This window comes from Lissotriton helveticus, chromosome 7, assembly GCF_964261635.1.
Source record: "Lissotriton helveticus chromosome 7, aLisHel1.1, whole genome shotgun sequence".
Lineage (NCBI taxonomy): Eukaryota > Metazoa > Chordata > Amphibia > Caudata > Salamandridae > Lissotriton > Lissotriton helveticus.
The window spans coordinates 1712097578-1712111609 of NC_136068.1; the positions used below are offsets into that span (position 1 = coordinate 1712097578).

Here is a 14032-nt window from a genome sequence, read left to right on the forward strand (position 1 = left end):
TCTTCCACAGGAGGTGTCCTCATTGGTTGTCCCTTCAATGAATAATACCTCTTTGAGCCACTAGCCGACTCCGTGCTAGAAAAAATTAAAAGGACACTGACATTGTAAAAGCAATGGGAGTGCTGCAACACCAGCAACAGAAGTCGGAGTTTTACCTCTAGTAGTCACGACCTGCAGTAAAAACAGTGGGCATCCCACAATGACTGCACTGTGAGCTGCATTAGCCCTGTCAACAAAAAAAAAGATAGCTACCCAAGCAATATACGAAGGCGGCTTGCTTTGCAAGAGCTACAGTAGGCCAGAGGTGCCTAAAATAAGGGCATCTCTGCCTCACATCCACATATCATCCCTGAACATTCAACCCCTAGGGGGGGACAGATCAGGTTATACTTTCTCAAATTGAAGGAGATGACATCCGACAAGTAGATATTTTCTATCATAGGCCATAGCTAATGCCTAGAATTGCATACCACCTCACTCAATAAAATGCCTCACCAGCACAACATTAGTCAAGACCACCTACGGCTGTTGCTACAAGGAATGCAGGCCTTACTCCAAAAAGGAGCTGTAGGGGTCTATTCCCTCTACTTCCTGATCGTCAACAAAGATGTTGCAATCAGTGCTTAATAAGGACATCACATCAGAGCACTTGAAGATTACAACTCTCTGAGAAGTTATTCTACTGCTTTGTATTGGTTACTTCATGGTGACACGCAGTCTCAAAGATGCCTATTTCCACATCCCCATCTACCCATCTACCCATCTCCCCATCTCCCCACCAGTACCTCAGATTCATGGTAGGAGTTCATTATCAATTCAAAGATTTTACTGTTTAGGGTCACAATAGCCCCTCAAGTCTTTACTACGTAGTTGGCAGTAGCAGCAGTGCATCTTTAGCTCAACTGCAATCACGTCTTTCCATACCAAGAAGGTCCTCTTCCTCGCAAGCATTAGCGGAATTACACTGGCTGCCGCTGAGACAAAGAGTTTAGTTTAAATCTCTTTGCCTAGTGTTTAAAGCCCTGAATGGGTTGGGGTCTGTCTCTTTTCAAAAGAAATTCTCCTGATATGTGCCCACGAGAACTTTGCGCTCCTCAGGGGCAAAGCTAGTGAAGGTACCTAAATTTAGGAAGGTGAGATCAGGTGGCAGATCCTTTGAGGTGGCAGCTGCTAGGCTCTGGAATGCCCTGCCTCTGGAACTTAGACAAGTTAGTGACCTTCTGCCTTTTAGAAAAAGGCTCAAAACCTGGCTCTTCCCGAAGATTTAGTTAACTACTGCTGTGTGGCCATACAATTGCGTATCTCTGAAAGTGTTTAGCGCAAGGATGCCTGCAAGGTGACAGTGCGCATATGAAATACAATAAATAAAAATAAACAAGACAAGTGGCTGGTGTAGAGCCGCACTAGAGGGCAATGCTCTCAGAAGCTATCTTATTCCTCCACACATTGAAATTCACCATCCGTTCCAAACAATCTGATATCTTGCCCCAAAAAATGCATGTGTTCTTGAGAACCGCACTCCATACAATGACTGACCTCCAAAGTCTACGTCTACATTGACAAGTGTTTGCATTTCAAAAGCTTGCTGCTTCTGTTCCTGCTCAAAGTGTATCAGAAGGGGTAGGGGCAATAGGCATTTCTTGATGAGTTACTAAAATGGTATGAGCTTGAAAACCTATTTATAACATGGTCGTGGTCTTAGGCGGTGCCCTCAATGTCACAATGTTTCTCAATGCTAATCACTCCCCCCACATTCCCTCTCGCATTAGACATCAGTGAGGGGGGCCACTAGCAAGTGGTATTCACCAAAGGCAGAAGAGGAGACTTGTTTTACACAGAGGTCCCCTTCTGGGTGTTGGAACAGATCAAAATCGGTGATTGTGCCTTTGAATGGCCTATGTTTTTTGAGCCCTTGATGATGGTTTTGAGCCAAATTAGCAAACCAGTCCATTACGGTACTTGGTGTATTATTCCATATGTTTTCTATATTTATCAGTTCAAATGCAGGCGTTCGACACTGTGGGAATATGTGTGGCAGGTCATGTGTTCATCACACATGTCCTGGAAATGTCTCCTACATGTTCTCGACCCACTTGCAAAGTAGGGGGCATATGTACAAGCACATGTACAAGCACTGTTGCATCGCTATTGCACCACGCAACGTGGTGCAAGAGCAACAACGCTCAAAAATAAGATTGATGAAGTCCCACAAGGCCACCTTGGGTGGCTGTGAGTGGCTTCATAAATCTTGAAAAAAGCAATGCAGCGTTGCCTTACTCTGCGCCAGGGAGACGTTCCACGGGCGATGAGTGGGTGGTCATACGCAACATCCATGGATTTTTAAGCATTCCCAGATTTACAAAAAATGGTAGATGTGGGAATGCGGCAAAAAATCTACACCTCTACTAGCGAGGCGTAAAAAGGAGAAATCTGTTTATTTCTCCTTGTTTTTTTCCTCTTTCTATGCAGCACCCAGCGGAAAATGCCTCCAGGGGATTTTTTTTTGTGCAGGAAAAACAATCCACCTTACAACACAGGCATCCTTGTAGCATGATGCAAGAGTGCCTGCATTGGCACTAGGCGGCCAAAAGCGGCGCTAGTGCAGGAGAAAAGGCAGGAATACTCCGAATTAAATATGCCCCTAGGTGTCTATGGTGTGGTTCTGTCCAGCTGGGCTCTGAGGCACATGTTGCTCCCTATTAGACTTGTGTTTTAAGTAAATTTTATCATGAAGTCGTTTCCAAATAAACTATTATAGAACACACATCACATTCGATAGCTACTCAGAATGGTATTTTCAGATTATTATGGAACTTCTAATCTTTGGATAGAATTCGGTAACTGGCTTCACAGGTTGATGTTCCAGAGTACCTAAAACAAAATATGTTCTTCTGTTTTTAATGTGATCAAGCCTAAACCTTGGAATAAACAAACTCTATATGGTAAATATTTGAATTAGATGTTATCACGTGCTTCATCTTCATTAGGTTTCTTTCCAAACATATATTTTTTCACTTAAAAATCACAAATTTACAGCTGCATGTGCAGATGTGTGTTAGCACATTTGCCTGTTGAGTGAGTCTGTTTTTGTTTACTTTTAACATCATTTTGAAATTTTATTTTTGTTCTAATGTTCTTCTCAGCTCCTGTGTTTATATATGTAGACACAGAAAGCTGCATAATTATGTATTATGTTATGTTTATTTGTATAATCACTGATGTGTTTATGTGCATCAACCCTAGTAGGATAGCACCCATAAACATTCAGTGTTTGTTCTGCTTTCAAAATATTCAGATTCTGATATATATGATGCAGGAACAGAATCTCAGAAAATCAGGGGCTTAATCATGTCACCTTAAAGATTATGGCATTATTTTTTCCACAGGGCAGGGTTAACTTTCTGAGCAGGGCATGGGGAGGGCTTATGTTGCAGTAGTTTCCATTTTTATCTAATGCTTCCTCTCTCTCTCCTATTTTCATCGCCCTATTACTTTCTGAATTATTTTCTCTGTTTTTTATTTTTTACCATCTTGCTCTATTGCCAATCCTGTTCCTATATATCGTCTACTTCTTACCTCTCCATTGCCCCTAACTTTTACCGCAATCAATCGTTTGTTTTTGTTTTTCTCTCTTTTAACCCCTTCACTGCGGCGGCTATTCCGCCGTAGTGCTAAGGGGGCGGGCGGCGGGCGCATGCTGGTGACGGAACCGCTCCGTAACCAGCCGCGGTTGCGCTGTGCTCATGACGGAGCGGTTCTGTCACGGCCCCGCCCGCTCAATGGAACGGTCAGCGCATGCGTGGAATCCGCGCAGGCGTGCCGAGCGGGCCGTGACGGAACAGCTCCGTCATCAGCACAGCGCGACCGCAGCTGATGACGGAGTGGTTCCATCACCAGCAGGGGAGGGGTTAAACTCTTTACAACCTCCCCATTTTGTGTCTGTCCTCTCTTAAAACTATTTGTTCCTCTGTGCCAGTCACCCTTACTTCTAGTATCTTTCCACTTGGACCTATTTGCTTTCTCTGCCTTCTCCCTCCCATCCTTTACTGCAGTCTATTTTCTACTTTTATCCACCTTGTCTATGTATTTTTTATACCCTTTTCACAGGAGCCAGATACCTTGGTCACGTTTAATAAAGGAGCACTTATTGGCCTGTTAGTGGTGGCGGTCGCTGTGGCAATGGTGATTATTATGAGCCTTCTTCTGGTCCGCCGTAAGCCATATGGGACCATCAGCCATGGTATTGTAGAGGTATGTACATCAGATGGCACTGTAAGCTGTTTTAATGTAATGAGACCTTTCCCACTTGCTCAAGATAAAACCCAGAGAAAATGAATGATAGTTAAAAAACAGCTGCAGTATATTCACCAGCTGTCAAAATAGAGCAAAGTATGGAGGAACCTAGCAGATGAACCTGAAAGAGCAGCATCTTTACTTGATAATTAAAGAGGGTGCAGTATAATGACCGGATAAACCTCAGGGAACAGGGCCTTGATCTTATAACAAGAGAGAGCAAGATAATGTCTGGATGGACCTCAGAGCAGGACCTAGAACAGATTAAACAGTGAGAGCAGAATCCTGACCAGATCATCAGCGGGAGCAGATACTCACCAGACTGCTCCAGAGATCAGAACTCTGGGCAGATAAGAGAGCAGGATAGTAATAAGAGGAGTATGCTTGACCAGAGTAAGAAAGAGTGTATGATAATTGGCAAGCTACCCAAGAGAGCAGGATACTGATCAAACTATACGATAGAGCAAGAAATGCAAGACACCGACCAGATAAGACCAGGGGATTGCATAAAAAACAGGCTATCGACCAGAGAACAGAAGAGAGAGCAGGAATTATCATGGAGCTTGACACTGATGAGATGAACTAAGAAAGCAGGATAAGGACCAAGAACTACAAGGGAGCACAGTATTTACCAGAAAACACCTGAATGTGATACTGGCTTGGTTTATAAACATTAGAGAATGATAAAATAATCATGAATGCAGTACATTTTCCAGAAAACTAGAGTGGATAAATGAGCAGACAACCCAAACATAAAGAAATAGCCCTTAGCACTACATTTTGGTATTCTTAATGTTTAGAATGAAATCCCAAAACTCTTACTTTCATAGATTCTTGTGTAAAAAGGGCGAGAGCAACAGAACTGTCATTGCATTGTATTGTGAATTTCCAAGTTGGTTGGTCTCACTATTTTTTTATGCTCTCTTTCTCTTTTCTGCTCGTGCAGGTGGACCCCATGGTTAGCCCGAAGGACCGCCAGCTGAGCAAGATGCAGAACCATGGTTATGAAAATCCCACCTACAAATTCTTTGAAGAGATGAACTGAATAATCCAAAAGGGGGGGAGGCGGGAGGAGAGGCATCACAAGACCGGAGAGTAATTTGACCGGGAGGAGGTGGATAAAAAAATCACCACCTCCTCCCTGCCCCACTGGGACGGCAGGGTGAGAACCAACACATGGCCCAACTCTCACCCACAAAATGAAACCGCCCCTCCCTTCCTCCCCGCTTGGGCCATCTCGCACTTTCACCTCATTCAGAGGGTTTTGTTCCTTGGGTTTTTTTTGTTAATGGTTTAACTATTTATTTTTGATTGTTTTAACATTCCGCCGGCCCTCCCGATGCATTCCTCCGGCTAGTGAAACTCCCAAAGTGGCCTCTGGGAGAATTTGCCACCATTCGAGACCTCACCGCCCTTTCCCACAAACCTCCAGAAAACATGTGATCCCTCCCTTCTGCACTGGAACACACATGAACACATGCATGCCTGCACGCACACATTCAGAGACACGCAAGCAAAGAGTTACACAGACACTGCCACTAGGCTTTCTCCAGGAATGCTAATTTAATTGAAACCTTGAAAAGAGTTACTTTAGTTCCATACCTAGCAATGTCCTCTGTGCCCTGTTCTGTTAACCCATCCATCAGCCGGCGCTCTAGTGCAAAGATGCACTAGCTTGTAAAATTAACACTAGATTCTCGTACATGCAGGTATCTCTGAATTATTTGCAAGGCGCACTTGGTGGCAAGGCCTTGGCCGCTAAAAGGCGGATGGTGTGTGGGACAATTAGTTACATTTCAGGCTCTACCTGACTTGGGAATGACCCTGCCCCAGTGCTTCTCCGGAATTTCATAAACAGGGGTGTCTGCCGATCTTCCTGCAGGCCCCTCTGCAGCAGATGGAGATAGGCTTGTCACTGGCAGGACAAGCTCGCGGGCCCAGGGCTTCTCACCTGCTTCCTAATTAAATTGTTACTTTGTATGGGGAAGGTCTGTGCTTGGGGGAGGGAGTGGGGCTGCAGGGCTTGTATTAGCATCTCTGCAAGTAGGCTTCTGCAATGATTCAAAATCTCTGCAGCAAATTTTCCTAACCCTAGTTTAGGACCACTTCTGGCTTAATCCAAATGGAGGAAGACTTCTGTGGGAAGACCTCTGTGCATGAAGCTGGAGATTTCAGACAGGCTCCCACGGTAGACTCTGCTGACCAATAGCAGCCTGAAAAGATGTCATGGGACCAATGCACTGGGACGTGCGGTGGAGGCGTAAGAGTGGAGGGAGTACCGTTTGTTGTGGTGACTTCTCCCTGTTCTGCTCCCTTGCCGTGACCAAGTGGCTGATCTGGTGTTGCACTTCAGGGGTAGCGATTGCCCTAGCATTGAACCTGACAGGTAACGGCATCTCCAGCAACAGCGTCACCATTACACATGAGAGGTGACTGTGCCGGCGGCTGCTGCAGCATTTGACCCCATTGGTGGTGGTGACTTCTCCACAATTTCACCGCAGTGGTAGAATTGAATGCTCCATCACTTACCCCTGCGGTGGGGGTTTGTGTCTGCTCCATTGTTTCACCACCTTGGTGGCGGTGATAGGAGCAATTACCATCCCGGGGTGAAATGTTGGATACGTACCTGAGACTTTTGAAGCATTGCACATTGGGAGTGATGTTTGTTCCATAGCTTTACTCCTAGTGAGTGCTGGCAACTCTCGTTGACTGCTCCAACATCGCACAAGGCGTGGTGGCCACTGTCGTGGAAAAGGTTCCAGGTTTGCACCACAGGCATGGCATTTTAGACTTGCCAGTGACCCTTTAGCCAGTGAACAAGGACCAATACATTTGGTGGCATTGTTTTCACAAAGTCCTACTGACCGTCCCCAGTCCATTTTCTTGGTCTAACGGGCAGTCTTTAGTTTACTCTATACAACACCTTATCTTTAATCCTCTCTTTCTTCCTCCCTGGATAAACCTGTGGAGCTCATTCCTCTTTCCCTCACTTCACACTGACCCGCTCACTCCTGTCTTTCTCCCCTTTTCTTTCCCTACAGTTGACCTGTCCCCTTTCTCAGCATTCTCTCCCTCAGGCTCCCACTATCTCTTCACTTCCCGGCCTCTATCACGCAGGTGCTGCGTCTTCCTGTTCCTCTTACACACCAACTCTCTCCCACTCGCATATTCTCTCCTCTTCCCCCGAAGCACCATTTCCCCAAGAAAATGCCAGGTTTGTTTGCGTCCGATAGGCATAAGCGGTACCAGCTCTTCCAGTGGTTCCAGTAGTTCTTGTGTAATATTCCAGGTGTTCCTATGTCCCAACCATGGGCAGCTTGTGAGTCCACAAGCAGCGACTTCCCAAGGGAAAAGGTGCAAAGCGCTTGCCTAAGCCCAAAATGGAAGCAGTGCAGAGACTGGTGTGAGTAGACCAAGCGCTCTGCGCCTTCCAGGCATCCATCCGGTTTTCTGCAGATCTGAAAACCCTACACATTTCGCTCTCACAAAACCCCATCATTAACTCCACTTTGTGTACATTCTAACTACACCACTTGCAGTCATTCCACAGCCTCCATGTTCTCTGTCCCAATCGTCTTTTCGTCACCACCTGGTTTCTGGTTCGACACATAGTCCTTCAGCTTCCCTTCAACATGTCTCTCTGCCCCAATGCTTTGTTTTCCGTAGAGGGGAGATACTGACTGGGAGCTCTTATGCCATGACTCTGTTCGATTACATTATTAAATTGCGCCCACCCAATGCGAAGGACCTGGGCTGTGCAGAGAAGAACATACACTAGAGCGTAGGTGGAGGGCACACAAGGCGGTTCCTGATTTTGTGGGTTCTTGCACATGTAAAATTTTCTGACCCCTCGATTCTGCATTGCAGCAAACATTTCTAGGGACGTGTCATGCTTTGCCTGCAGGTGTGCCTGAAGTCACTTTCAATCCAAAGTAAAACAAAATACATGCCTTGACAATTTGTTTTTTGTGCAAGATTCGGTACTTTGCTAGCTTGCAGCATTCTTTGTACAACTAACCGTTCCTGGAAGCAGCAATTTTCTGTGTCACCACGGATGGTGGAAATCCTCCCCTTTTAAACTTGGAACTTTTTATTGTATTTTTTTGTATTGTTTTTTTATACAGGACAGACCTGGCGCTCAATCAGGTTTTGTTGAATTATTTGTGTCTACCAGGATTTTTCCGGCGTAGTGGCAGAAAACTGATGCTTACTAAAATAAGAGGGACGCCTACTGGAAAAGGGTTTGGGTCAGTGTGTGGAAAGACAGAATCTGGAAAGCAAAAGATAATCTGTGTAGGGGAAAAATTAGTAAGGAATACTGTTATGAAAAGACAGCACCGTATTTAGTCGGTTAGCAAATGTAAATTTAATAAAGTACTTTGGGGGAATGTTCTGTGGAGATGATGTTAAATTAGATTGCTCTTGGCATTTTCTAATGAGCAGTCATTGGAACCCATCACCTCTTATTCTCTGCAAAAAAGTTGTCTCCTGTAATGGTAACTAAAAAAAACTATCAATCTTCAGAACTCAAAAATTCGCGTTTCCTAATACTTTGCTAGACATGAGAGTTCTCGTAATCCCGAATCCATCAAAAGAAAAATACTTTTTCATTAAAAACATCGTTTCTTCTCATAGGTCTATCCAAAACAAATGTAACATTTTTGGAAAAACTACACTGGAACCTCGTTGGTATTTCGGGTACCTTTTCTAAGGTCCATTATTTTATTGGCTGCATCTCCAAAATGTAATTCAATTAGCGAGAAGCCTGTAATGAAAGGCGCTTAGCTGGCAAAACACTGTTCCCTTTCCATCTCTAGCCCTCAGCTACTTCTCTGTGGCTTTACAATAAAGTCGCCTCTGCGCAAGTCATCCTCAACCTAAAACAAGCAAAGAGGGCAGGGTGAGGCTCCAGCTGTACCACAGACCTCAGCATGGCTGCCACTAGACACACAGAGGTTGTAATTTCTAATCTAAAGGTATGCTTGGTGTACATGACGGGGCCAAATATTGCAAACATGTGGCAATAGAAGGGAGAAGCAATCCGTTGGGGTTTAGTAAAGATGTCTGGTGGGTGACAACCTCACAGGCATGCAGAAATGGAATGTGCATGGCAAGAGGTGCAACTGCAGAATATGATGAGACCCTTGAGTGTACCATTCCCCACAGATATATAGTGGCCTTGGACTGAATGGAGTCACCTAAGAATTTGGGGCCACGAGAGGGTTGGGGGTCCCTCCTGTGCCACAGCAGCCTGCATTACACTCCTGCATCTAACTGGAGTGTCAAACTTTTCTGTTACAGACTGTGGAAGTAGTGCTTTAAGCCAGGATGTCTATTCATGCATATGTCTTTTCTTCTGCAAGATGCTTGTGAATAGGCCTGTTAGTCAACCAAAGAACAGTGGGCAATCGATTGATCTTGGCTAGTGTTTTTCTGAAAGGCCTCTAGTCTGTGGCACTCAGGCTGGTGACATTTGATTGCCAATGTCCCTGCCATTCTGGCTCTTCAGGGGCACCACCCTGTCTGAGGAATAGCAGACAGAGTTGGACAAGATAAAGAAATCAACAAAGACTAGCTTCCAAACTTTAAAAAACATAACATTCTCTTTATAAACTGTAGAAATTTGTCATCGATATGGGAAATGTTTTTTCCTATAAACTTTTGGGCTGATCAGTAAATGGGTGAACCCCTTTCGACTTTCACCCTGGTCTTCTTGTGATGTTATGTTTTGTGCCCTTCCTCATGCATTTGGCACCGGGTTTGCTGGCAAAGAATAGCTAAACACATTTTGTTCTGTGGGTTTTTTGCGCCTTTTTTTGTGCAGATAAAAGTCTGTGCATCACTTGATGCTACTTTTGTTGCACTCTACAAGACGCATTAATTTTGGAATGAAGAACACTAGGAGGGGAACATGAATATGTTTTGAAAGGAGCAACCCAGTTTGGCCACTTCCTCCCTTCTCTTTACACACAGCCTATAGAGGGCCTCGTTCAGTTTTGTCTCCGCCCACTGCCATACCTAGAAAAGAGCTCCCAGTCTGTTCTCCCCAAGCAGCATGTCCCCAGCCCAGGTCCCAGGATAAACTGTGTATGCTCTGTCCAGCTGTAACACACATCTGTCTGACGTTAGCCCATCACTACTGTCTTTCCTTTTGTCATATAAATGTTTTTTTTTAAAACTTGGTGTCTTTACTGTCTGAATTGGAGGAGGTGGGGAGGGATGGGAGACAACTGTTTCACATTGATGGTAGTGTGCTGAGTGAAGCCTCTATTGCAATAGGTGAAATGTTTCCTTTATTGTTGGACACCGGCATGTGCTCGCTTCAGTGTGCTGGCAGAGCCTGGCGACTCCTGTAGTGTGTTTTGTGACACGCGGTATGTGTTGGATGAGACTGGTGGTGTGTCCGGGCCTGTAGTGCCCATTGCCTTCGGAGATGGTTTTGTACCTCCTGTGTTGCATTGTGTGAGACAGAGTGCCAATGGAAAGGCAAGTTTTTGAACATGTTAAGCCTGGGATGTGTGGATGCTTGCAGGCTTTCTGGCAGAGTGGTGTGAGCGTTGGCAAGGTGTCCTACTATTACACCAATATTTATTTATTTATTTTGTTTATAAAGCGCACGGCTACCCCCAGTGGGGGTGTCCCGGCGCTGCGAACAACAAGCAACCAGAGGGGTTCAGCACGGCCTAGACGTTGGAGAACAGCCAGGTTTTAAGTTTACTCCGGAACAACGAATCTAATGTAGTGAGCCTGTGGTCTAAAGCGAGACCATTCCAGTACTTTGCCGTGGCCACAGCAAAAGCACAACCCCCCGTATCAATCCAATTACTTCATCTGGACATTACAGTACTGTAGTTATTTCAACTACACCATTGCTTTGACTGGCTAATGAAACATACCATCAATTCGACTAAAGTGCCTCGACAATGACTTTTAGAATCAATCAATCAGGGGATTTGTAGAGCGTGCTACTCACCCGTGAGGGCCTCAAGGCGCTGGGGGGGGGGGGGTGAGGTGGAACAGCTCCAGCTCAGTCGAAGAGCCAGGTCTCGATGTCCTTCCTGAAGGCATGCAGGTTCGGGGCGTGTCTGATGCTGACTGGGATCTCGTTCCAGGTCTTGGCTGCGATCTACGGGAAGGCCCTTCCTCCTGCTCTGCTTCTGGGGATGTGGGGTGTCTCTGCTAGGGCGAGGTCGGCGGATCGGAGGTTTCTTTTCAGTGCTTGGAAGCAGACTCTCTCGTTGAGGTATTTGGGTCCAATGTTGTGGAGGGATTTGTAGGTGTGGGTGAGAAGCTTGAAGGTTATTCTCTTCTCGATGGGGAGCCAGTGTAGGGCTTGCAGGTGTTGAGTCATGTGTTTGTGCCAAGGGGTCCCGAGGACGAGTCTGGCCACGGCATTCTGGATGGTTTGAAGCTTGTGTAGAAGGGTCCTGTTGACACAGGCGTAGAGGGCATGTCCGTAGTCCAGTCTGCTGGTTATAAATCAGCTGCACGTCTGCTTAAGAGAATACCCAAATTTAAATCTGTTTCTCACTCACTCCACTGGCTTCTGGTTAAGAAGCGAGTAGCCTTTAGGGCACTTTGTACAGCTCACAGATCCTTGCACTACACCGATCCAGAGTACCTAAGGAAGACAATCCAGTGGTACACTCCCAGGAGAACTCTTTGCTACTCCACGAATATAACAGTGAATAATGCCCCACTGTAATAGTCTCATGGGGTGGCAGAAGCTTAATTTTCTCTATGCAAAAACTTTGGAACAAAATGCCTTTCCATCTCAAAAAAATCTGTCCTCGGGAAATAACTTACATCCTGGCTTTTCACTCTCCCTTATTAATCTCACTCTGCTGTGACTCTTGCATACCCTAGAACCAAGATTCCCTCTGGCATTAGCGTGCTCAATAAATATTATCATTAAAGTAAGTTTAATTTAGCATTCTGGTTAAAATAAGGTTGCCTTTTAGAATTGGTAATTTTTGTTTAATTTAGGGTGTAGAAGAAAAAAAACACTTTACTCCGATAACACCAGAATGCACATTTATTTAGACATGTCGAGGAAGTGTATTGTCTGATGGAGAACATCAGTGACCAGACTCCTCCCGAGACTGTAAACACAGGCGCTATACATGCAGATCTCCAGGGTCAGAGGTCATATGGTTACCCAAACAAGGAGGCCTGTTCAAACAAAGGGCCTCATTTATGAGACTCCTTGCGCCTCCGGAACGTCACTTTTTGTGACGTTCCGTGGTGCAGAAGCCTGCGTGGTATTTATCAGCCACTTTATTGGGCTTAATGCTACCTGATAAATATCAGTCCCTTTGAAGCAGTGTTCTGTGTTAAAGGGGCGTGCAATGGGTCGTTGCAATGGGGGCGTTCCCAGCAACATCTATGGCTTTTTGACACTACCCAAGATTTATGAGAAATCTTAAATCTGAGGCAGCGCTAAAAGCTTATGCCTCCCCAGGGACGAGTAAGGGAGGTGCAACGAGGAGAAATATCTTTATTTCTCCGCAATGGAAAAGCCTACTGTGATTATTTTTGTTCAGAAAGGTTTCTCTTCCTGTATAAAAAGAATCATTCCTGCAACACAGGCACCCTTGCACCATGGTGCAAAGGTGCCTGTGTTGGAGCATGGCAGCCCATTTTGCGCCGACGCTGGGGAAAAGGACAGGAATGTGCCGTATCTAACAGATACAACAAAAACAATGAAGATGCCAATATTGATAGTACTTTCCAAACAGGTTATACCACGGCACATGAACACTCATCAAGGACAGCCGGATCTATTGAATAGTTTTTATTTTAGATAATTTTTTAATTTCAATTATTATTTTTTGGGGGGGAAATCACATTTCGACAAATATATACAATATTACAAAAACATGACCGTCTTCTGAAGTGAACATACAATGACACAAAAACCCAACACTCTGGACTCGTCTCGCCAATCTCGCACACAAAAAATTCAAGCAACCACAAGCCTCATACCATACTTGCAACATACCACACTCACTCTACTCACACAACACCCCCCTGGTACCTTGCCAACTTTGTAACTTTCTTGGACCAAGGTGCAAAACCAAACAACATACAATTTTAACTACAAATTTTTGTGCATAAGACAAAATGCAAAAACTTCCGATTTTAGCAGTACAGAATTTACAAAAATGCACATGAACCAGACATTTTACAGAATGTTTGTTTGGTAACTAAAAAAAACGCACGGTCGATGCGTTTCAAACCCTCTTCAATGCACGGTTATCCTCAGGACCAAACAGTACATTTCTTTAAACTCTAACTTCAAATCTCAACTATAAATCTGATGCAGATTTTTTGTCATTAGTTGATCGGTCGTGTCACAAAATAAAATTCTGCGTAGCTGATAAATAGCAAATTTCTTAATCCAAAATCAGGTGATTCAGCTCATGTACCCTTCATTGGCTTGGAAATCACTTATGTTCTCGCTTTACTTCAAAGCTCTTCTTGGGATGGGAACATTGGCTTTGTGACACCGCCTTAGGGTTGTCTTCTTTTAGAATCTGATTTCTTGGCGCTTTTCTTCCATTCGAGTACTATCGTATCTCCTCTTCTGAAATGGCCAAACCCAGAATTTTATTTTGTGACACGACCAATCAACTAATAACAAAAAATCCACATCAGATTTCCAGTTGAGATTTGAAGATCTTGAGTTTAAAGAAATGTACTGTTTGGTCCTGAGGAGAACCCTATATTGAAGAGGGTT

The 14032-nt window shown here is 44.7% G+C and overlaps 1 protein-coding gene across 2 annotated transcripts in view; it reads left to right on the forward strand.

Annotated features, from left to right (window-relative positions):
- APLP1 (amyloid beta precursor like protein 1) overlaps positions 1-10471 on the forward strand; it is a 246138-nt gene extending 235667 nt beyond the window's left edge. For both annotated transcript variants that reach the window (XM_078655396.1, XM_078655397.1), the window contains 2 exons: positions 4108-4251; positions 5240-10471. In XM_078655396.1, coding sequence (XP_078511522.1) covers positions 4108-4251; positions 5240-5338 — 243 coding nt within the window. In that variant the 3' untranslated portion in view covers positions 5339-10471. The remainder of the gene's footprint in view (positions 1-4107; positions 4252-5239) is intronic.
- Positions 10472-14032: the final 3561 nt, after the last annotated feature.